At 38.6% G+C, this 24,841-nt stretch overlaps 4 protein-coding genes across 6 annotated transcripts in view; 3 read left to right on the top strand and 1 right to left on the bottom strand.

Annotated features, from left to right (window-relative positions):
- The first annotated feature begins 8,344 nt into the window (after positions 1-8,344).
- Positions 8,345-9,632, top strand: LOC6572941 (proline-rich extensin-like protein EPR1). Its single transcript, XM_001999008.4, has 2 exons — positions 8,345-8,492; positions 8,561-9,632. The coding sequence occupies exons 1-2, from the start codon at positions 8,366-8,368 to the stop codon at positions 9,505-9,507; spliced, it is 1,074 nt and encodes a 357-aa protein (XP_001999044.1). The 5' UTR covers positions 8,345-8,365; the 3' UTR covers positions 9,508-9,632.
- An 836-nt stretch (positions 9,633-10,468) lies between these two features.
- LOC6572951 (RYamide receptor) overlaps positions 10,469-24,841 on the top strand; it is an 86,810-nt gene continuing 72,437 nt past the window's right edge. For 2 of the 3 annotated variants that reach the window (XR_004364018.2, XM_032729341.2), the window contains exon 1: positions 10,469-11,082. The gene's annotated coding sequence lies outside the window, so the exon portion shown is untranslated. The remainder of the gene's footprint in view (positions 11,083-24,841) is intronic. The other variant, XM_001999018.4, reaches the window with a different exon arrangement.
- LOC6572942 (multiple epidermal growth factor-like domains protein 6) lies at positions 19,168-21,066 on the top strand. The gene is made up of 2 exons (XM_001999009.4): positions 19,168-19,218; positions 19,284-21,066. Exons 1-2 carry the CDS (start codon positions 19,185-19,187, stop codon positions 21,002-21,004), a joined length of 1,755 nt encoding a protein of 584 aa, XP_001999045.2. The 5' UTR covers positions 19,168-19,184; the 3' UTR covers positions 21,005-21,066.
- Positions 21,776-23,427, bottom strand: LOC6572943 (pancreatic lipase-related protein 2). Its single transcript, XM_001999010.4, has 3 exons — positions 23,341-23,427; positions 23,006-23,288; positions 21,776-22,951 (listed from the first exon to the last, which is right to left on the bottom strand). Exons 1-3 carry the CDS (start codon positions 23,378-23,380, stop codon positions 21,850-21,852), a joined length of 1,425 nt encoding a protein of 474 aa, XP_001999046.1. The 5' UTR covers positions 23,381-23,427; the 3' UTR covers positions 21,776-21,849.

Raw genomic sequence — 24,841 nt, 5'->3', positions numbered from 1 at the left:
TATGAATGGTAGTGTTGAGCCATGTGTTCTTTTTGTTAAGTACCCTGTTGAGTCTTGGAGGCAGTTTTGAAAAAATTTTCTGCGTCGTTGATATTGCAAAGTTCAGTTGATGATTGTTGTTCATTAATATTATGTAATTGATTGTTGGGGGTGATTGTTGAGTTGAAAGGATTTAGAGTTGAATTTCTATTATTATTGTGATAGTTAGGCTGAGTGATGGCTGCAGAATTTCTATATGAATTGCTTCTATTGTTATACTGTGGGTTATTGTTAGGATGATTTTTTATATTTTGGGGGCGTGAATATGGTGTTATTTGTGCTCTAATTTTCTGAGTGTTATTTGGTTTTTGAGAATAGAAGGTCTTTTCTATACGGCAATATTCGTAGGCTTCGTTAATATCTTGCGGATTTTTTGATTTTACTGAAGTTTTAAGAGGTTCTCGCAAGTGGATTAAAAATGTATTCAAGCAAATTTCGTCATAGAGTTTAGCTTTGTCGGTCGAGTATTGATTTGCGTTTCGTAATTTGTCTGTTAATTGAGATCTTATTTTCAAAATACCATAAAAAAGTTGACCTAAAGATAAGTTATCAGAAATGTTTTGCAAATCGTGAATAAGCATAGCTTCACTTTTTTTGTTACCATAATGTTGAATCAGATTAGCCTTAATGTCATTCCAGATGAGTCCAGTGTCGCACAGTTTTAACGCGTCATTAGCTCTTCCTATGACTTTATTCCTGATAGCTCTTAGTAGAAGGGAGCTGTACGGTGTCTGGTCGATTCCTTGCATAGATGTGATCACTTCTTCCACATTAACGATGAAGTCTTGCAGTTGATTAGGGGTTCCGTCAAAGGTAGGTACTTCCTTGATGAAAGCGAGGATGTCGGTTGGGGTTACAGTTGTTGGAGTGTTATCCATGCTAATTGTTGAAGGTGTACCGTTTGAAGTCGATATAGTAGACGGAAGTGATACCGAGGCGTTGCCGGAGTCCATTGAGTTTTCGTTGGGAGGATAAACTGTGTTTTCGCTTATTTTTATGATTTGCCTGGTAGATGTTCTTGGCCGAAGTGTATATCGCTTTGACATTCCTTAATAAAATGCTATTGCTTGTGGTATTGACACCAGTTTTACGAATGCTGCGTTGGTATAAAAGTTGTTGCGCCAGAATTCATCGGATCTAATTCACCGTAGGGAAAAACAACGTAAGAATGAAAATGATATATACTATGAAAATTTGCGTATGTGTTTTACCAAAGCCGATCAGTTAAGTCATATAATTATCAACGTTTGATTTTATAGACTTTTCTGTTCACATGAGCGATTACGACTATTTATCACTGCACTATGAGATTATTTGTAAGCTGTATGTATGTCTTTTCTGTTTGAGCTCTGTGTCGCAACTGATCTTGTAGTTTTGCGAGTTGCTCATTGAATAGTGTCTTTCACTACAAACTACATATTTTGTAGCGTAGTTGTGCGAATGTGTGACGCCAGGCATATTTCGTTTCGCCGAAATAAGCGACGGTGGCGGCGTCGAAAGACAGATTAGTGGCGCCATATATTGTATGTTGCATAGATTTGTTATTGTCGGCCGAAATTTCTTGAGTTTTGAGCGTTGTAATTCTGTCGCGTGTCTAGTGGCGCCGGACATCAGAGCCTCTTTAATGTTGAGAGTGACGACCGAAATTCAAGATTCCGTTAGGTCGGCGGCGAAACGCAGAATTGTGGCGTTGCTGCTTTTTATTTATTTTTCATAGCGTGTCTTAAAATTTCATGTAGTTGTGAAATAATAGACGATTTTCTAGTTACGTATGTCTGCATATATGTACTGCATGTACAAATTCACAAATACATTACTATGTTGTTTAATCATGCTGTGGCAGTAGTGATTATCAGTGATTGATTCCACCCCACCACATCATGAGTTTGTGAATGAATGTTTGTTGTGTATGAAGTACGATGATCAGCGTTTGATTTCATATATCACACCACAAGATGTTCATATGCATACATATCCACATATGTACATATATATTTTTAATGAATAATGTTGCGATAACAGCAATTATCAACGATTGATTCTGCCCAATCGCAACACATTTGTTATTTAAAATTAGGTACATGTGTACATGTTTATACATAGACTGCAATATATATATATATATATATATATATATATATATATATATATATATATATATATTTTTTTTTTTTTTTTTTTTTTTTTTTTGTGGTAACGATTATCAGCGATTGATTCCGTTCCATTTAGCAATGCATCTTATACACAGTTACTCCACTTTAGTGAACTTCACAAAAATAATGATACTTAGCATGATTATAAGTAGATCCATTCCTTAACCGGCTGCGCCAATTACCATCGGGAGCTAGATGGTGTATATATGTAGGTGTCAAGATATTAATAAAACGTCCTCTTCATTCAAATGCCAAAACAGAAGTGAGTCTTTATTTCTAAGTTTTTTGGTTTCTTTGTTTCGTATCTTCTTACAAAGAGTACAATGCTTATGTGTAGGTATTTTATAATTGTGTGTGTGTTTGAGTGTTTTTGTGTGTGCTTATGTGTGTACAAAGAATTATTGAATATGTGTTTGTGTGTGTTGTTGGGTTGGTAACTCGCTCGCTTAGCGTCAATTTGAACGACCTTGTGCATAGCTCGACAGCCATTCGGTCTGTGGGTTAGCCAGCCCAGCCGCCCACAGTGCTCCCTCCATTCGGCAAAATGTGTATCTCACATGAATAGGCACAAATAGAAAAACTGAGAAAAAAAAAAAAAAATACAGAAAAACAAAAATATAAATAAAAACAAAACTCAAATCGTTCGGTGCTCAGAGCGTTAATTAACAAGATAATCGTTGGAGACGCGTCGCACACTGATTGAAGGTCATTGGAAAACAGAAATCAAGTTAAACAAATAACGTGGATGCTTACAATTGTAAAAGCAAAACCAAATAAAACGAAAGACAAATGTAATTGTAATAAAAGATATTATTAAAATAAAATTTGTATTTATTTATTTTATATCAATTTATTTTGAATAAATTTAGGGAAAAAATATATTAAAGTGTACAATTTTTATTATAATACTATATGCATTATATTAAATTAGTGTAACGGGCAAAAGGAGGCGTGGCTGACCCATCAAGTAAATATATTCTTCATCCCGGAAGCTTAATGTTTATCTTTTAACTTAAGATATAAATATCTTAAGAAATCATTCTAAAATCGAATAAATAAGTGATGGGATTTTTAGGGTTTAGTAAAAATGGGTGAAACTTTTGGAATCAATATTACATTTAAGATTTTGTTGGTTAAGAATCGCAGCTTAGTCTTCCCCTTATACACTTATGAAGGATGAAAGAACTTTAAGTGTTTGGATGAGAATTCAATTTAATTGGTCTTAAATTTTATTAATTTATGATGTACTGAAAAGTTGAAAAATGAAAAATAGAATAAGGTTTTCAACCAGAATTTTCCCATAGTGAAGTCCATACTTTATGCTCATGATTCGAAAATCCAGAATCAAGGTATATTCTAGTCGATCACTTCTGCCTAGATCCATTTTATTTTAATTACTAGGCCTTATTTTTGCAGAAGAAGGCAACAAAATAAAGCAATAAATAGCCAATGTTCAACTTGATGGGCATCAAATGGAATACTTAAATAAATTTAAACTGGGCTACAAACACAGACACTCACAAACACAAGTACACACAAACACACAGATAGGCAGCTTCCAGCTGAACTGCTACCTGTGCCATCATTATCAGCTTCAATCATCATTATCGCCATTATCTGGCTAAGCCATTAAGTAATTTGCTCGAACGGTTTGTCAACAAATATTTTGGTTTTGCTTTGCATCGACGCAGACGCCGCGTCGCGTCGGCTCAAGTTGTGCCTCCTGCGTGTCGAGTGGCTGCGATGGCTGCGCTGAAGGCGTTCATGACACTCATTTACAAATTGTCATAATTTGTTTAATGTAGGTTGAACCATTTAAATGTGTAACACACTTCGCCACGGCTTTGATTATTTTTAACTCTTATTTTTTGCTGCTTGTGGTAAAAGTGAAATCATCAAAAATTAAATAATATTATTTGAGACGATTTAAATATTGAATAAAAATTGCAAACAATTAAAAAAGGCTAAACAAAAAATATAAGTAATTGGAACATAATAAACTACAAATATAAAATTGTAAATAATTATTAAATTTATAAAATAAATAATTATTAAATTTAAATGTGATAAAATATAAATTAATAAGAATTTCCTTAAACATAAAATATACAAAATAATTTTAAATTTATATCACAAATAATTATAATAATAGTTCATATTTAAGCTAAAGTATTTAGATTATTTTTAAGAATTTTAAAATTCATATTCAAAAAAATTTTTTAAATTGAGAAATATATATTTTATTTGAAATATAATATTCTGCTTTAGAATTATATATATATATATATATATATATATATATATATATATATATATATATATATATATATATATATATATATATATATATATATATATATATTATATATTATATTTATGTATTTTTTTTAAAGTGTTTTAAATAAAAAAGAAACAGAAAACTTATTTAAATAATTTGTTGAAAATTGTTTGACAAGCAATTAAGGCTACACAGTTCGTTGAAGTATATCTGCAGATCCCATACCTTGAGCGAATAAGTCCTTGATAAGGCCTCTTTGGATTCTATTAGCTGAAACAGCAGTCGGCAGCTGGCAGACGGCAGACAACAGACTGGGCCACTTTTTGAATAGTAGAGCTCGTCTTGGCATCTTTGAACGAGCTGGCTTCGGAGGCATTGACCAACTAATCGACTTGTAGGGTCGCATCTCAATGACGGGGCCTCCAAAGCATCGCCTGGCTCCCTCACAGACAACAATAGCAATAGAGTAGAGGAGACAGCGAAGCAACGCTGTGGCAATGATAGACAACAATTTTCAGTCCGATGGCACTTGAGTGCAACAAGTGGCAACAACGCCGGCTCAAGTGCATTCTTCAGAGCATCAGTCTATTTTTAAGCTGCCAGAAATCCCTCGTGGAAATACCCACCGAAATCAACAAATATAAACAACAAACAAATAAAATAAGATGACCTGGCACACACACACACACACGAAGACACATGCTCACAGCCCAAATCGAACGAAGGGCAAACGCAAATGCCAATAAGTCGCGCCAAGTGCAGGCAATGTCAATGCGGGGAGACCCGAAGACAAAGACCAAAGGCAAAAAACTGAAACTCGTATCGCTGCCACTTGGCGACAACTACTGCACAGGTGACCTGATTTTCAGTAGACACCTGCCCCGCACCCCTCCTCCGCCCCCTCCTGCCCATCGCCTGCTTCTGGTGATGTCGCAACGCGATCGCCTCGTGTTGCAGCTGCTTTGTTACCTTTTGCGCCCTCTGCTACAGCTCGCTGTCGGCACTTGGCTTCCTCAGCATGTCCAAGTGCACCAATTTCAATTGCTGACGATGACGTAAAGCAGCAGCAGCAACAGCAACAGCAGCAGCCTACCTGTTGCCTGTTTTTGTTATTATTATTATTTTTTTTTTTTCATACACCTAAATACAATTTCTCTCGCAGTCAAGACGAGAGACGCGCTTCAATTACGTTTGATAATTTGTGGCCAGCGCAGATTCGAGTGCTTAAACTCATTTATATGATGCTTACTCCCTCTCGATCTATCTTTTTCTCTATACAATTTAAGCAATTAGTGTTTGTTTTGGTAGCTTCATACTTTTCTCGTGGCCCTGGAAACAAAACGGCTACAAGAGGGGTATTTTAATGTCAATAAATAAAATTTAAAATATATATGAATATATATAATGTTGCTCATTAAGATTAAAATGATTATAGATATATAAAATTTATAATTAATATTTAATTTATATTTATATTTAAGATATACCTCCATATAAAACAAATCTTATAATTAGAACAAGTAGATATACTTGTATTACTCTAATTTAGGTTAATCTCATAATGAGTATATTTACTTCATACTACGATTTCGTTTATAGGGTATTGGGCAGTCCATCTCCCGCTCATGTATTATACACTTTTACATGCGTAATTTTATTTGGCAGCAATTATAAAACTTTTTGATTTGACTTGATTTCATTTGATTTTCTTTTCATTGTTTCGTAATTGTTTAAAAGCTCATGATTCGCGCGCGCGTGTGTGTGTGTGTGTGTGTGTGTGTGTGTTGTAGGTGTTGTAAGTGTGGCCAGTTGACAGTTTTGATGATGCGCTCGCGCCCGGCCCACTTGGCGTATACGCAACGGCCTTGTCTAAGCAGCTATTTCCTGTTCAAGCGAAATGGGAGCACAACTGCTGATGGGCACAAATATTTGCTTAATGTTTTCATCTGGGCATCGAGGGCTAAGCGTCAGCTGAAGTAAATCGCATTCAGCGCTAGCCAGCCACAGCGGGTCATAAATGAAGAATCATCATGAATGGAACCAGCCGGGCGAGAGCGGTGCGGGTGGCTATAGGAACATCCAAGTCGAAGTATGTAATCGTGGGTCACTTTCGTTTTCAAGACAACATTTTCGAGTGTGTGCTCCAATTGTGAAAATAACACTTGGCACACTCTGGCGAAGGTTGTTGTGTGTGTGTGTGTGTGTGTGTGCGTGCGTGTGTCTCTCCCTCTATTTGCGCATCCGTAACAAACATTTTGGAAATTACACTGACCAAAAAATAAATTAAAATTAAATATATCTAGCTGTTAGAAAAAAGTTTGATATTGATGAAATGATGGTATATTAATAATACAGATAATAATTTTATAAAGTATTTGATATAATTACTGTAATGTAAATTAATTCCTGTCTATACAATTACATAAGTATTTGGAAATATTGTGTATATAAATTTGTTGTATAAAACATATTTGAATCATCCATTTTAAAAATAATAAAAGTGAAAAAAAAAATGATTAATAAAAATTATAGGTTGTTTTGTAAGTAAAATTTTATATAATTATTTAAATGAATAGGTCAAAAAAATATATTATTAATAGTACGGTAGACGAAAAATTACTTACAAGTAATTTAATTTAAATACAAATATATTTAAAAATATTAATAAATAATAAAAAAAAAAGTTTTTTGATAAAACGATTTTTTATGAGAAATATTTTCTTCTTTAATTTTATTTACTTACTTTATACATGATTTTTGGTTAACAAAATTGTTCAACTTTTAAGTTTTTGCAATTTATAAAATAAATAAAAATTAAAAATTAATTCTAGAAACTTTTCTTTGAAACAAAAACTTCCAGGTGTGCCTTCATTTAAGATTTTACAATATATATATATATATATATACATATACATTCATATATTCATATAAATACACTCATATTATTCATATCTATACACTTATGTAATTATTTACGAATACTAGATTTTATGTATATTACTGTATTCATATCTACAATCATATTCATTTTAAAATTTTCATATATAGTCAAATAAGGATTCATATATAAGATTCGTATATTCATATACATACATATATACAACATTATATATATATATATATATATATATATATATATTTTTTTTTTTTTTTTTTTTAGCTGCATCTCATTTTGAGTACGAAATTCCTTAATAAATGATCGCTCAGTGTATGTGGCAAAAAAAGTTGCACGTTTTTAAATGACCTCAAAGCCAGAGTCTTAGGCTGGTGGTAGCTGTAGTCCCTGGTGTCGTTGCCACGCCGACAGGCCCCAGGCCAAGAGGCCACCCTGGCAACAAACACACACACACGCACAGTCATTCGATTATCGGTAAATAATTGTATTTTTCCAGTTATTTTGTTGCAGCTCGGTACAATTTCTCGCTTGGAGACATCAAAAGACAAGCGGACAGCACTGGTAGTTCGAGAGCTAAGCTCCTGCCCAGCTCCGAACTCTTTTAGGCAGTGCGCTCTCTGCGCGCAAGTGCATGTCTGTGTGTATGTGTGTGTTGGTGTGCGTGTGCGTGCGTATGTGCTAGTGGCTTTTGATGTTTAATTAAATTCATTTTCGGCTGTGGCCTTTTGTAATGAGATTTTGGCCAGTTCAGCTGCTCAGCGTGTTGCTGTTGCTGTCTTTGCTTTTGCTTTTGCTGGCTGCTTCTCCACTGCGCTCTCCCAATCGAATCATATAAATGCTCGACGCCGAGTTCAGTGGGGCATCAGTTGAGATTTGCGCTTTCCAATCGAACCACTAGCAGCAAGCCGAAGCAGAAACTGTCCAGTCGATCAACGAACAGTTTAACAATTCAAGGATTACGTGTGTGTGAAAGAGACCCAAAGACTCAAAGTGTTTGCCATGCGCGCCTTCTCGCTCTTCGTTGGCTGTGTCGCCCTGCTGGGCGCTGTCCAGGCACGTCCTGAGCCCCCATCGCCCTACTATGGATTACCGCAACAGCAGAGCCAGCGTGCGTTACCATTGAATGGTGAGTGTCTCTGAGACTCGGCGCTGCGCTTTATGCAGTTCATCTCTCCCTCCCTTTCCCTCTCGCAGTGCATAGTGCGCCGTCACATATCTACCAAGCGTTGCCCCAGGAGCAATCGTTTGCCAACTTTGCCCCGCCTGCCGCTCAGCCCCAGATGAACTATCTGCCACCCATGCAGCAGCTGGAGGAACAGCTGGCACCCGCCGCAGATCCACTGAGCGCCTATGATGACTCATACAACATGGCGCACCGCCTGTCGGGCGTGCAGCATGCCAGCGGCTACAACAATGCGCCACAGGAGACGCGGGTTCACAAGCACATCTATGTGCATGTGCCGCCCAAGGACTTCGAGCAGGAGGATGCCGTGCAGCCACGCGTGCACCATGAGCAGGGACCCAAGCAGAAGCACTACAAGATTGTGTTCATCAAGGCGCCATCGGCTCCAGCGCTGCGTCCGCCAATCGTGCCACCGCCACCGCAGAACGAGGAGAAGACGCTGATCTATGTGCTGCACAAGAAGCCCGATCAGGAGCAGGATATTGTCATTCCCTCGCCGCCACCCACCAAGCCATCCAAGCCCGAGGTCTACTTCATCAAGTACAAGACCAAGAAGGACGAGGTGCCCGTCTATGGACCACCTCCAGCTGAGATGGAGCCACGTCAGGCCAACGCCGATGACTTTTCACCCATGGCCGATGTCTCGGATGTTCTGCCCACGACCAGCGCACCCGAGCTGGAACCCGAGCAGCCCGCCTCCCTGCCCTCGTCCATCTATGGCCCGCCCACAGCACCCGCCTACACCGGCGAGGAGGTGCAGACCACGCTGGCCGCGCCCGCCCATCAGTATCTGCCCCCGTCCACAGCAGCCGGCAGCGAGGAGCCCTCCATGGCGCCCATCGTAGTCGAGGACTCTGAGCAACGCCAGAGCCCAGATGCAGCCACACCCACATCCGGCCGTCTGCCCGCTGCCAACTACGGCCCGCCCAGCCGCTACTTCCTGAAGAAGATCAAGTAAATGGCGCAGTGGCGCAGCTTCCACTTAGTCTAAATGCCGTGACACGCTCTCTCACACACACTCACACATATACGCTGCACTCGCTTGTTGCCTTTTCATAAAAATTGTTAAATTGTTTGTTAAACTGTTTGTAGACAATAAAATTCGAATTTACTAAAAAACAAGAAAAAAAAAAGAAAACAAAAAACGATGCTAAATATGTTTTATTAATTTTGCTGCGTTTCGTTTGCGTGCTTTTGCAAATGCACTAAAATCGAGCTTGTTTAAGGCTTTTATTAACACGTTATTGAAAGTTAACGACAATTGGCCCTGTCCAGCTCTTTAAAACTTGACCTTCAGGCCTTGACGCGCCGCGTCGCGTCGTTAACAACTCATTTTTTTTTCTCTTTTTAATTGGTTACGTTTTGTTAAGTTTTGAACGATTTTCCGCGTAGGAATTTTAATGGCAAAATTGAAAGATTGTGCGTGTGATAAAAACAAAATGAAATGTCATTTATATAAGTATACTGGCTAATGAATATGATTTAAAAAACGGCCTAAAGAATTGTTGTAAACATTATTTTGCTTATATACAAATAATATCTGCAGCATGTTGCCAGCAAGCTCGAAATAAAATTGTTGCCATGGACAGTCAATGAGCACACTCTATTTAGCAGTTAAATGAAATTTATAATATTATTTTATTTCTTATTATGTGCATACACTATTTATTTGAACTATACTCAACATAACAAATTTATCTGCTTATTCAATAAACTTTGCCTTTTTGTTAAGCGCTGCCCAGCAACATTCTAGGTCCGCTTCGCAGTATGTGCTTAGCAACATGTTGCCTGGCTGGCTTGCTTTTGGCGCCAAAGTCCTAGCTATTGCGCAGAGTGTGCAACAAATGCAGCCGAAGTTCAGCCGTCCGTTCGTGTCTGAGCTTCGTGCCGTTTAGAACTTTGCTTGCCTGCTGATCTCCATTCAGTCAGCCACTGACGCCAGTCACGGAGTCCCGCAATTCAGTTCGGTTTTTGTGTTCGTGCGCGACGCAACGTAATGGCGGCAGCGCTTGTTGCTTTTGGTTCTAAGCGAATTGTTGCTGCTGCTTCTGTTGCTTGAGACTTTGGCGTCATTTCGGCCATTCGCGCTGTCAGTTTCCATTGGCCGGCAGCGGCGCTTGCTGCCCGTTTACCGTTTCTTGTGCGTCTCTTCAACGGGAATGTGCTTGGGCACCTCATTTGCGCCATTCAAACGATTTGTTTATGTGAAATATCAATTGGAATGTGCCCCGCACGCGAATAATGCGCACTATAAACGCAGCAATTAATTAACTGTGTATCGAGACGCTTTCTGAAATTAATAGAGCTGCGAGGCGTGTGCGTAACATACCAACACAATTTGTTGTGCGTGTGTGCGTGAAGAAGAAGAAAAAGTGCCGCTAATGCAAATGTGTAAAAATTTGTGCACATAAGTGAATTTCGTCGAGGTAGTTAACTGTTTGTATTTGCCATTGCTATTGCCCAGCTAAATGTTAATTTCATCACCTCGGGAACTCGACAACACGGGCAACCAGACCGACTCGCTAAAGTTGTTGTAAGTATATCCCAGCCAAATGTATATGTATGTACGTATATTACATGAATTCGTAAGCTGCTGTCAAGTCACATGCATTTTTTAGTGCTAACTGTTGCTCCTTGTGCCACATTCAGTGCTTCTTTGTATACTCTGTTCGGAGAAATGCCATAAAGAATATATCGGTTTTTTATTCAAATAATTTAAAGTTATGAAAATATAGTTTTTAGTTCCAGAAAATATTTAAAAAGCATTCGAGTCCCTTGATCAAAACGTCTGAACTGAATTAACAGTCAATTTTATTTGAAGATATCTTTCTTAGCGCGGGTTTCATTCTACAAAGCGCTTAAAGCCTAGATTTTTTTTTTATTTGTGAAGGAGCAGTAGAAAAGTGTAAAAGTGTGAAATATGGAAACATATTAGTGGAATATTTTGAGCACACATATTTTGATTGATTTTGTTAAATACAAAGTGAATTTTTTAGCTCTGGGAGTTTTCATACAGGACTTCATCATTAAATTATAATTTAAAAAAAAAAAATATTATGCTACTGTTTGGTGTCGGTTCAATTAGTTTTAATATAAATTAAAAAATATATATAGAATACAAAAAAAAAAAAAAAAAAATAATTTTTCAACTTTTATTTCCACAATGGTAAATATTTTTTAGTTTTAAAGAATGTGTTTATAAAAAAAAGTAAAAAATTAAATTTGGTTAGCATTAATTCACAACAGAGTATTTTATAGTCATCGTATTCGACCTTTGTTTGTTTTGTCCTTGGTTGCAGCCTGCTGCACTTGTTAAGAGACAAGTTAATGAGCCTCCGTTTAGACTTGCCTTGCACTTGGTTAGTTCCTTTCAGCTGGCATTCGACCATTGTTTGCATTTGCAATGTTTGAATAACTTTTGCGAAATGTTTGCAATCCACAGGAGACTTTACATTGAGTGCTTGCCCGAAGACTTGGCACTCGCTTCTCTGCAGTTATGCAGAAAGCCAGCCAAGCAGCCAGGCAGCACCAGCCAGCCAATGGCTTCACTGTACTGTACAAAGCTCAAGTACTTGAAATACATTTTCAAGTACAAGTTTTTCCTTTGGCTCACGTGCGGCTTCGCCTGGCAGCTGTCAGCTTGTTTGCTGTCAGACATGAACACGTGCCGTGCTCCCATTTTAATGTGGCGATTCATAAACACTGGGAGATCCCCAGAGAGCAGCTATAATTGTCATTTCTGGCTGACCCTTGTCATTGCAGCACTCAATAGCTAAGGTTAGTTGTCAAAAATCATTGTAATTTTTTTGCTCTAAGTTGAACCTTTCTTTCTTAGCAATTAATTATTGCCATTCTCATTTGGCCAATGACAATTTATGCCATTTGATTCAATTCTTTACAATTTTCTAGCTGTCAACAATGCAAAAGACATTTATTATTTCTTTATTTAGTTGTATATTTTTATTGATTGCATAGCTGATTCTCGGGGGAGTTTATTGGCCAACCGGATATTCGCTTCAATTGCTAGCTGATGAATCAGCTCTGCTCAATTTACAGTTATTGTTGCATTTGACTACAGCTCCGTGTGCGTGTGGAGCTGAAAAAGGAGCAACGGAAGTTCTCTGGAAAAAATATCATCTGATTTATTACAGGCAGCAAAAAAAAAAAAAAAAAAGGAGAGGAAAAGCTTTTTTTGAGCCCTGCCTTTGGCCAATTTCCTACACTGACAGCTGCCAGCAATGCGAACACTTAGTTAATTATAAATTATGAGCTCTGAGCATGGGAGGCGGGTCATTGCGTAGGCGGCACATAAAAGTGTGCCGCTGCCAGGGAATTATTTAAGGCCCATTATATTAGCCAAAACCAGACACATATGTTTGCTTTGCGACTGCTGCTGCTGCTGCAGGTGAGCGCATATTTTATCAGCAATTAACAGTTGAATCCGCTTGGCTTAAGTGCCTGCAGCGTTTTCCTTCCTTCCATTGCTGTGTTTGGCGGCAATGCCCTTTGGCTTTTCGGAGCTTTGAGCAGTTCTTCTTTTGTGTTTGACTGGGTCCAAAACAAACACTTTGTACGGTTTATGGCCGCGTGTTTAGTGTCAAAGCGTGTCATGAGGGCGTACGTTTGTTGGCCTCAGCTTTTACGGCGTGGCGCCTCTGGTTACAAGCCGCGACAGACACTGAGCGAAAAAGTTTAGACTGAACTGGGGACGGTCGAGGAGAGTCAGGAAGAAATAAGTTTGTCTGTGGTAAAAATACTTTTTGATAGGCATAAAAATCGTTAATTAAAGAATTTATTTAAAAGTACAACATTTTTTAGATGAAGATCTAAATTAGCTAGGAAAGTTTTGTATACATCGAATAATCATAATAAAGCGGGGATATATATTTATATGAATAAATGTGATTCATTGTGGTATAAATATTTTGCTTTATAAAGAATTTAAATGATCAGAAACAGATTTTCAACTTAAGCCCTCTTTAAGGCAAGGCTTAACGTTATACACACACTTTTCTCCAAGTGTACGTCATTTGTTGTGTGTTCAGATGCTGCTGTGGCGCTTAAATTTACAATGGCCGACTATATTTTTTTATGCTTGTAAATATTCAAAAATAAAGAAAAAGAGGAGCAAAAATATAAAGCAGAGTCGTTACTTTAATCAATATTTCAATCAATAAAATAGTCCATCAATGCAAAAACACTTCCGGTGGCAAAACGCAGTCCACATCTCTTGGGCATCATCATTATAAATAGATATTTGAAATGGCGCAAAAATAAAATATGATCAATAATCAAATTGAATTGCGGCTGAGCTTCCGTTTTTGGTGGTTTATCCATTGCCGACAGCTTCGAAGTGAAAGATCGTGACAAATGATTTAAATGGGTGAAAGCTAAATTTTCATTTTGCACCTGTCTAGATAATAAAATAAAAGCCATTAACATTGATTTCAATTCAAAGTAGTTACATTTTAATTCATGTTTTGATTGCTAAAATGTTGTTTGCATTTACAATGCAAATGCAGGTGTGAGCGAGAGAGTTGCTTAAATTATTTGATTTCAATTTTATGTATTTTTGCTGGCACAGAATTTATTTTTCTGCCATTCGATTTTCAATTCGAATTAATAATCTGTTTATAAATCGATTGAAATCAGTTCGCGCAGCAATTAACATCAAATTAGGTGAAGAATTTTATTTCAGCTTAAAACTGAAAAGAAAAAAAAAATATTTCTTTTGTTTTATAAATAACGATTTTTTAGATATATAATACAATATTTTAAACTGAATTAGAAGCTAATATAAATATTTATTTTCTATTCACTTGGCATATATTCAAATATTTACTATGTGTCTTATTTGTTTTTTAGTTCTCATAAAAATAATGTATATCTGCTGAGTATTTTCATTAAGCTGTCATTAGTCTATGTCTATGCCTGAACTGTGAAAGAAGTATTTTGTTCGAATTACTACCTTACTAAAAAACTTATAGATTTATCATACATATGTATATACAAAGTGGGGCTTGATAGATTAAAAAATTATATATTTCTCATCCATTTCTCTTTTTTGCCGCTTTCATTGTAATTCCCATTCGATATCAATTTCGTCGTATCTTCATCTCCCCCTGGAAATCTTCAGTCACAGGCGCTTAAGTCTGCGAATACATTGACCGCGGCAGCCGCAGGGCGCCTGTGGGAGTATTCCAAAGATATTTTATTTTTTCCCAATAATTGGTTGCAGATTCTCTGCTTCATTTTTTGGCATGATATTTTCCAACGAAAAGCCAAAGAACGTCCAAGCAAAGATGCGGTCAACATGAATACCAACAGAATGTCACAAATTAATATAAAATTGATAGCAGAATATGTATTAGCTGTCGAAGTTAAAAATGCTTCTATTGAACCAAACTCTTAACATATTTAATCAATATTGGAAGAGCTAAAGAGAGCTGAACTAGCTGGTGATAGAATAATTATATATAGTTATTTCTATCGAGCCCTTATATATATTCTCAATAATTGTTCATGGAATTGATTGAGATGAGAATCCTGTCCTACTTCTAGTCAGTGCTAGAAGATGTAATTGCTTAACAGATGCTGCCTATGCGGCTCATACATATATACATATATACTCTTTTATTCCTATCTTATGTTACACGCGTTCGCAATTTTTAAAACTGTCACCAAATCCAGGTTATAGGATATTATTTATAATTTCTGGGTACGTGCATGTCTCAAGGTTAAATTATATTTGAGCATTATTTATGAAGCTTGAATAACACAATAAAAAACATGTTTATGTGGTAAGAGATGAATGGCGTAGACTAACGGTAACTAGGATAACTTGGAGCCTTTTTTGCCGCTAGTCTTTGCTTCATCTATATTTTAAGAAAATTTAATAAGATTTAAACTCATCTTCTAGCCGAAACGGTCATGTGCAGACATGTTTCATTAGAATTGCATTCAATATCTTTTCAGACTTTTAAATTGACAAAACATGTTGCTTACTTTAGACAAAGCTCTGATATTGTCTCTGAGTATTTTATCTTGCTTGATTTTAGTTATTTTGTTATTTTTGCTATTTTAGTGTTCTATTTTTTCAAAGCACTCAACAGCAACACCTGAGCTAAAAGAGAGACAGCAACAAATTGAATTTGTTTACTCACAGACTCAACACACAAATACACACAAAGAACTTTAGCATACAGTTGGAAAGTTGTGATAATAAAGCGTCTTGAATGTTTATAAAATTCAATTTTGTTGCCAGATAGAAAGAGAGAGAGAAAGAAAAGCTGCTCAAGTATCTACCTGAGAGTCAGAGCCTTTGTGTTTAGTTTTTGCTTTGCATATTTTGTACAGCTTTAAGAAGAAGAAGAAAAAACTAATCCCGACAACAATCTGGCAAAATGCAACCAGCTGGCTTTTGATATGTTCAGCTGCAACAGAGATAAGAACAAAACCCGGACCCCGAAATGAGACAAGTTTCGAGCAGCCATATTAAAAATTCCTTCGACAAAGTTTACTCTTTACTTTGCTCCTTATTGCGGCTTTGTTTGGCCTAAAGTTTTGTCTCTGCACTCACTGATTGCTATCTCTCTATCTCTATCTCTGTCTCTGTCGTTTATACTTTGTATACTCAACATTTTTCGTGGTCATACTTGGGGCAATATACCGAAATGAATGTGATTAGATGCAAAAATGATGTGCCAAAAGGAAGAAGGAAAAACCACTTCGACAGGTGAATTCTATGGCCAACATGGCGTATGTGGAATATCCCATGATGTGTGTCACTTGTGTTTGCCTCGAGCTAAACATATTCAAACAATGTATGTTGAGCTAATGCAAGCGTCCCTTTGTGTCGATTGTCGAACCAAAGTTTCTAAGCCAACAGAGACCAACTTAATTTAATCTAATTGTTTGTGTGACTTATGGCTATGTCTCTATGATTGCCGAAGTTTGACAACGTTTGAATATAAATTGAAATTGTGGACTTTCTTTGTCTGCTAAGCCAGACAAATGTCTTGAAAAACTGCTTCAAAATGGCTGGCATTCGTTGTGAGAAAGCCCTGCAGCTGTCTAGTTTGATAAATATATCTTAAGATATGGGGAAATATTTTCCAAATTGATGTGAGACAGCTGCTGTCTCTGAATTTGCTTACGCATGTGGCCTGCTCAGAGCTCCATTTCGGCTTTCACTTAAAAGCCGCTTTACCCATAAAACAGACATTTCGGCATTTTTGCCAATGCATCATAAACATTTACATAGCCCTAGCTGAAGTGCACTGAGGCATGCAACACGATGATGGCCTGTGGCTCGGCTGCCTCCTGCTGATCTGCACACTTGACTGGCTAAACTGGATTTGGGATGACTTCACTATATAATAAAATGTAATCATAAATTAATTCAAATGAAATTTGTAATTTTATGCGCATTGTGCTTTATGCCTGGCAGGACCTTTTGATAGACTGCTCAGTAGTTGGGAATATTTGCTTTTTATTTTTATTTACTTTGTTGTTGTTGCTTAGTTTCCATTGTGCTTCAACCAAGCTGAACTCATGGGTAAACCACACACACACACACACACACACACACACACACACACACACTTGCTCAGTGCCTTTACTCATTTTATTGGGTGCTTGCCTATTGAACGGGCTCAACGACCCTAAAGGCTGTCCAAGCGTTCACAAACACAAACAAATCCCGATACTTGTTTCAGCCGCTGCGACCTTTGCGTATTACCCAGGGCTTTACCATGACGGCTGCCAATCCGATGTGCTGCAAATGTCCTTGTTCAAGCACCTTGCGAGGTTGCCAGGCTTTGTCACCAGGGAGCACAGAACAATGGCCAGTTGACACATTTGTGTAACTTGCGGCACTTGCAGAGGACCCCCATTAGCTCAGCTTCAAGGCGAACGTCGAACAAATCTCAAAACACTCAAAATAGTCAACAAGTTTTCAATTTTTTTTCTATTCTTTTTTTTTTTTTTTTAAATCAACACAAACTACATACATTAATATTTATTAGCCGGTTTCAGTTTCCTCTACGTGGAAGACTGTATAAGGTATGCTATATAAAAAATGTAATCGAGATGCTCTTTGATTGGGACATGCTCTGTGTGTGTGAATGTCTGATGTATATATGCATCGATTTTAGACTTACTTTGACATTTGCTATAAGACTCTCAGATTTTGATTTCATATGCGATTTATTCGAATCACTTAAATAATAAATAAACTTTAGCTGACTTTGTGAAAGCTTATTAATATAATATAGGTAATATTTTTTTATTGATTTTTTTATGCTTATTCACGTTGTGAAATGAGTATATTGATTTTGTGAAATGTACGTATTGCTGACAAATGGTCCTCGCTGACAAATGGAATATGGCCTATATATGTGATTATTAGCTGCTTGCCCAATCGGGGCTGCATCTTCTAAAGCAGATCTTGAAACTTGAAGTAAAATTATTTTAGTCTCCTCTCTATGGCTAAGAACGTTTTGACCAGGAATGAGTATTCTGAAGTCGATAACGCCCCATTTTAAAGCTCTAATGTGTTTTGATAAAGTTCAGGCAGTTAAATGCATGAATGAATAATTGTATGTGTATAAAGTATTCAACTTCTTGTCACTCAAATGCCACAGAGTAAAACAGAAGCCTCTCAGCTATGCAACGATTATGATAAATGATTTTTACACACATAATTATGTGGGTGTTGGTGTCACCGCAAAGGCCTTAAAGGGGCCCTGGGCACATCCGTCTGCCACACGTGTGATTTCGCGCAATGTTGAATAATGAGTTCTGAAGCGTTGAACCGTATATTCTACGGCCCGTTGCAGTGTCAATGCCCAGCACTCCGTTTGGGCCGTTAAGCTGTCTGACCTTTTCACATGTTGTGTTTGTTCTCTTCTTCTTTAATTTCCATTTTTATTTTATTTTTTTTAATTTTTGGTGGCTCAAATGCTCGGCGGTGCCGTTAGGCATGTTAATATTGTGCCCTGCATTATTGATGGTCCGCCTAAGGGCCAATGTAAACCAATATGAATGTGAGACATTCCAAGCCAAGGACCTCGTCGCAGTTTGAGTGAATGTGAAAATAAAAAAGCTGCAAAGAAATATGCAAATCACTCAACACAAATTTCTGACATTCCAGGCAATTTGAAACTCGCCTGAATTGCCACTCAAATGAATTTTACAGCAAAAAGACCAAAGTCATCATGCGAGTGCGAACCATTCATAACAGAATCACCTTTTCACCCTTCACCTTTGCGCTATAAAATCTGTTCAAAATATTTCGCAACTTGCGGACTTGCAAGTGTTTTAGAAGCCAAGTATTTTTCACCTGGGAGTTTGACTTTAAATTTGCATTTTTTTCAGCCCGTCAACAAATTTCTCATGTATTGTTGTTGAGAATTTTTTATTATGTCATTTCCGGGTGGGTACACAGCTTTAAGTGGGTCTGTTTACTTTTGAGATGTTTGGACATATGTTGAACTTAGAGTGGCACAAATATAATATTTAAGTATTTTGTTATCAACAGAAAACAAGACACGAGAACATGAAAATTCATTAGTTTAATAGCTTTTGAAATTATAAAAACAGCTCTCAAGCTGAGACGTAGTTCAGTTCGTGAAAATGTGGACCACGCCAGTTTGGATAAACTACTTTGGTGAGGCTGAATTGTTGATGGCTTTTGTTAACGAAATGTCTGATAATGTATATATCATGGAATAGCACTTCATATATGGCTCATACTCTACTCTGTGTACCCAATATCCACGAATATGCGAAGTAAGTGCCTCGAAGGAACTGTTAAGTCTCATGCCGAAGACTGTTCTAGATATTGGCAATGCCTAAATGGGGAAACTCTAATACAAAGCTGTCCCACGCAAAGCTACTTTGATCCAGCATGGGAGGTCTGCGTCATCGATGTGAGTGGAAGATGTGTGGCAGCAGCTGCGCAATGTGCGGAGGGTCAGATTGAAGTGATTCCTGGAAATAATTGCGGTTACTTTCGATGCGTAAATGGCAGCTTAGAGGAGACAAAATGTCAATTGGGCAGCTACTTCAATGCAAGTCTGAAACTCTGCGAGATCGATGAGAATCGAATTTGCAATACTGAGAATGAGTCGTGTACGGAAGGTTTTGTTCAAGCTGATCCTATGAACTGTGCTGGCTATCTGAGATGTGTTGATGGAAGTCTGGTTGAAGAGCAGTGTACAATAGGAAGCTATTTCAACGCTGATTTTAAGATCTGCGAGATCGATGAGAAAGGTAACTGCATTCCTATGGAGAGAAAATGCAGGGAAGGTTCTATAGAAGAGGATCCAGAAGACTGTGGTGGCTATCTCAGATGTGTTGACGGGAGACTGGTTGAAGAGAAGTGTGCCAAAGGTAGTTCCTTTAATGCTGAATTAAAGATCTGCCAGATCGATGAGAACGGAATTTGTATTCCCAAAAGTGAGAGGTGTACGGAAGGCTCTTTAAAAGAGGATCCTGAAGACTGTGCAGGTTACCTCAAATGCGTTGATGGTATATTGGTCAAAGGGAAATGTGCCAAGGGAAGCTTCTTCAATGCTGACTTGAAGATCTGTGAGACCGATGAGAATGGAATTTGTGATCCCAAACAGTGCAGCGAAGGTTCTATACAAGCGGATCCTAAGGACTGTTCAGGTTATCTCATGTGTGTCGATGGAAATCTAATAGAAAAGAAGTGTGCAAAAGGCAGTTTCTTCAATGCTTATTTGAAGATCTGCGAGATCGATGAGAATGGTAACTGCGACCCCAATAACGACAAGTGTACCGAAGGGTCTTTGGAAGCGGATCCTAAGGACTGTTCAGGCTATCTCATATGTGTCGATGGGAATCTAATAGAAGAGAAGTGTGCCAAAGGAAGTTTTTTCAATGCTGCCTTGAAGATATGTGAAATGGATGAGAATGGTGTTTGTATTCGTAGTCTTGAAAGATGTTTTGAGAATGAGCTTGGGGAGATCCCCGAAAATAGATGTGGATATCTCAGGTGTACATACGGAAACTTAATACAGTTCGATTGCTCCAATGGAAGGTATTACAATTCAAGCTTAGAAGCCTGTGTAATTGATGAAAATGGACTCTGTGCTGGACTTAAGGAATGTGACAATAGTGAGACAAGAATCGATCCAGACGACTGTGCTGGCTACTTGCAGTGCATCGATGGCAAAATGGTTAAAAGGCTCTGCTCATATGGTAGCTACTTCCACACAGCACTGCACAGCTGCGTAGTGGACGACGAAGGAGTTTGTGTCCCCCTATGGGATCATTGCAAGGAAGGTGAGCGGGAGGCTGACCCTGAGGACTTTGCCTCCTATCTGGAGTGCATCGATGGCGACTTCATGCCACAGAGATGTGAAAGTGGCAGCTATTTCAATGCGGACATCAAATCTTGCATTGTGGATGTGCTAGGCCGCGCTGCTTAGATGGAACTATACCCTGTACCCTTAAACTATGAAAGCTATTTAATAAATAATGAATTAACTAAGTCGATTATTTATATACGGACACACAATTGTCCCTCGACATCGCTAATAGAAACTTGTGGTATCATATGCTGCACAGCGCCGGGGGCAAAGTATGCGCTGGCTTTGCACTTTGAACAGCTGTGACTTATTTGGGTTAATGGTATAAAAGAATTACATTTGTTCCTAATTGAATGTCTTTAATGAACTGTTAGCATATAAAAATCTAACTTTTTTCTTGCTGACATTCCTTTATTTTCGGCGCATTAGCGAGGGCAGATTGATGTGTCTGAGTGCTAATTAGGAATAATAAGATTCGAGTTTCATTTTCATATAGCAAGAAAGAAACAGATAGAGAGAGAGAGAAATACGTGACGAATAATATGTCCCTGGGCTACAGATTAAATCTCTCTGCTCTTAATTAAGGTGCTGTGCTTGCAATAGGAGACATCAAAGCGTTTTCGATTACAGCGAGAACTCCGTAATTAATGCCGGACACAAATTTTCGATTACATCAGGTAAGAGAGAGAGAGAGAGAGGTAGAGAGAGGAGACAGACAAAATATCATAGATATTGAACTTCAAGCGGACGCAATATAAAATATATATTTTCTCTTAAGGGCTCGATATCCGACAGACACTTTGAAGCCCACTCACAAGATGGAATAAGCTTTGGCTGTGGGCGTGGCATCCTAAGCGCACATCAAAGGGCACCAGCTGCAATTAAATTTGATTCGATTTCATGCTCGCTTTATTGATGAATTTAGAAGACCTTGCCTCTGCCCATTCCTGGCTCGATCAGTCCTCTTACTTGTTTATTGTCGCATTGACGAATATTAAATTCAGGATATAAATGTTCGTCTTACGTCCGTTGTCTTTGTCTCCCTCGGGAGCAGGTGTCGGTGTCGTTACGATTCCCGGAGGGGTCGCGGCACTGGAGCTGTCGTTTGTCACCTCGCTGGGCGTAGTTGTTGTTGTCTCCTCCCTGGGAGTAGTTGTCGTTGTCTCCTCCCTGGGAGTAGTTGTCGTTGTCTCCTCCCTGGGAGTAGTTGTCGTTGTCTCCTCCCTGGGAGTAGTTGTCGTTGTCTCCTCCCTGGGAGTAGTTGTCGTTGTCTCCTCGCTGGCCGTAGTTGTTGTTGTCTCCTCAACAATTGTCGTGGGCTGCAGTGTGGTTGTGTCATCAATATTGAAGTCTCCCAATCCATATGGCGATTGCCCGTTAACAGGCACATAGAAGTCGCCCACGGCAAAAAATTCATTTTCGCTATTACCCATCTTCACGGTGCTGTAGGTGCTGCCGCAATCCTTCTTTTGGGCCTGTTCATAGGATTCGCACTTGATGGTTGGGAAGTTATTCAATCGCAGTGATTCGACGTAGTACGACACGGCGCGTGTATGGGCGCAGGTGCCGGTTAAATCGATTCCACAGCCTGGCTGGAATTTACCGCCATTCGGATAGAATGCAGCGCGTCCGATGGGCTTGCTGAAGCCCAGTGTGGCACCACTTGTCTGAATGGTCTCCACGTAAAAGGCATCGTCGCTGGACAAACGCTTCTCTGGCTTCTCGTATTTGTACAGGGGTGAGGCGGGGTCGAGACCCACCACCTTTCGCACGATGCCAGTGGACACCTGCTTGGCGGTGAAACCGGCCACATGAGCACCCAGGCTGAAGCCCACCACTTCGAGCGTTTCCAAGGACATGCCATACTCGATGACCAAAAAGTCCACTAGGCGAGCAATTTTCGCGCCCGCTCCCGGCACCGCTGCCACGGAGGAGGCATACTCCAGCGAGCGACCACGTGACCAGTCCACAGCAATCATATTGTAGTCGCCGGACAGGAACCAGGCATCGCGCACGCCCCTGTTGACACCGTCCTCGTAATTGGAGTTCCAGCCGTGTATGGTAAATCTATCAATAAAACGGAGCTATAAAAGCGTACTGAGTCACGGAGCTAAAACTTACCTAGTCGGATTGGCGGCATCAAAATTGGATTCATCAATGGATTCCTTGGTGGCCTGGATGAGCTGTCCCTTCGTCGGATTACGTTGCGTGTACAGGTAGAAGTCAACAGCGTTCAGTGACAAACGCTGAGTGATCTCGATAGTATTGAGGGTTTCATATGCCTCCAATAGACCTTCAGCCTCCTCCATGCTCATCCACTTGGAGTCAACGCCCACCTGTGGTACGTACCAGCCATTCTCACCATGAATGCGCGTCGTTTGCTCCTCAAGGGGCAGCGCACTGACTAAAGTCGTGAATTGTGAGTTGTAGTTTGATCGAACGTGCAAAGTACTCACCAGCTAGCACGCAAACAGTTAGGAATACAATAAAACTCATGTCTAACGTCTATTGACACATCACGCGTGTTTATATAGACTTTTTTGTCAATGCGACCAGCTACTGTAAATTAAATATCAATCGAATAACAATAGATTGGAAAGCAGATTAGATTTCTAGTCATAATCATTCAGCAAATGTTTTATATCGCAAAAGCAGTGTCCAACATTCTGCATTGATACTGAAACATACATGTATGCATGATTCTTTGCTTTTATTGATTAATAAAGACAATAAAGAACAAGTAAGAAAGCTCTAGTCGAGATTACTCGACTACGAGATCCCCTGAACCCTTGGAGTAATAGCTATTTAAATAATTTTTCGCGTCTTTCAGCTTACACAAGAAACACGCACACACACACACACACACGCACACACAGGCATACATACACACATACATACACACATACATACACACACATACACACACACACACACACACACACACATACACAAACAATTACATACATATACACACACTGAGCGCTTACTATGAGAACTTAATTGCTTAATAACTTTTTTTGTGGACGTACGATCTTCATGAAACTTTTAGATTATGATTATAAGATGTATATGCATGTATTTGCCAAAGCACAAGTCTCTAGTATTTGAAATACACTTTTTACAAAAGTGATGGTGAAGGGGTGAATTTAAGGGTGGGGGGTAAATTTTAACAAAAACCGAAATTGCATAAATTGCATATAAGCATACAATTAAAATTTGGAGACTCTAGCAATAATGCTGTAGAAGATATAATTTTATAACTGGTTTTCGATAAGGTTTTTTATCGATAAAAAAAGATCGGGATGAGTTATCGATTTTTAATGATAAACTTGATATGCGCGCTGTAATTACGGACATTTTAAAAAAAATTTGAAGTCTCTAGCTCTTATATCTTCTGAAATCGACGCGTTCATACATACGGACAGACGGACAGACGGACAGACGGACGGACGGACAGACGGACAGACAGAAGGATAGGGCCAAATCAACTCAGCTCGTCGCCCTGATCAAGAATATATATACTTTGTGGGGTCTGCCACGCCTCCTTCTGCCTGTTACATACATTTCAACAAAACCATTATACCCTGATTTCCCATTGAAAATGGGTTCAGGGTATAAAAAGCAATTCCTTACTGTGCAGACGCATATCTTTGAGTACAATTCACTTTGAAGCGTAAGAGTTAACTCACTCAACTCAAAGCTTTTAGTTGAGTTGAATGCTTGAGTTGAGTGAAAGCTTTGATAATGACTACGTTATTTATAATAGTAGCAACTAGAGAATACCCTATATGTGAAGAAGTATTATGGTTAAAGACAAACTGATCCAATCTTTGGTTTGGCATTAATAGCATCCACACTTTTGTGCTCATTCCCCAAATGAAATAAGTATATTGGATTTCTGCATTCATTCATTCTGTCCGTCAGTCCATCCATCCATTATGATTATGAGCGCTATAG

This window comes from Drosophila mojavensis, unplaced genomic scaffold, assembly GCF_018153725.1.
Source record: "Drosophila mojavensis isolate 15081-1352.22 unplaced genomic scaffold, ASM1815372v1 contig_16, whole genome shotgun sequence".
In the NCBI taxonomy this organism is placed as follows: domain Eukaryota; kingdom Metazoa; phylum Arthropoda; class Insecta; order Diptera; family Drosophilidae; genus Drosophila; species Drosophila mojavensis.
The sequence above is the reverse complement of the archived record's forward strand: the minus strand, read 5'-3'. Positions and strand labels throughout refer to the sequence as shown.

Coding starts and splice junctions, on each gene's coding strand:
- LOC6572941 (XM_001999008.4), top strand. CDS start 8,366: ATGCGCGCCTTCTCGCTCTTCGTTGGCTGTGTCGCCCTGCTGGGCGCT. Junction 8,493..8,560: donor GCGTGCGTTACCATTGAATG/GTGAGTGTCTCT, acceptor TCCCTCTCGCAG/TGCATAGTGCGCCGTCACAT.
- LOC6572942 (XM_001999009.4), top strand. CDS start 19,185: ATGTGGACCACGCCAGTTTGGATAAACTACTTTG. Junction 19,219..19,283: donor AGTTTGGATAAACTACTTTG/GTGAGGCTGAAT, acceptor ATCATGGAATAG/CACTTCATATATGGCTCATA.
- LOC6572943 (XM_001999010.4), bottom strand. CDS start 23,380: ATGAGTTTTATTGTATTCCTAACTGTTTGCGTGCTAGCTG. Junction 23,289..23,340: donor AACTGTTTGCGTGCTAGCTG/GTGAGTACTTTG, acceptor TCACGACTTTAG/TCAGTGCGCTGCCCCTTGAG. Junction 22,952..23,005: donor GATGCCGCCAATCCGACTAG/GTAAGTTTTAGC, acceptor TTTTATTGATAG/ATTTACCATACACGGCTGGA.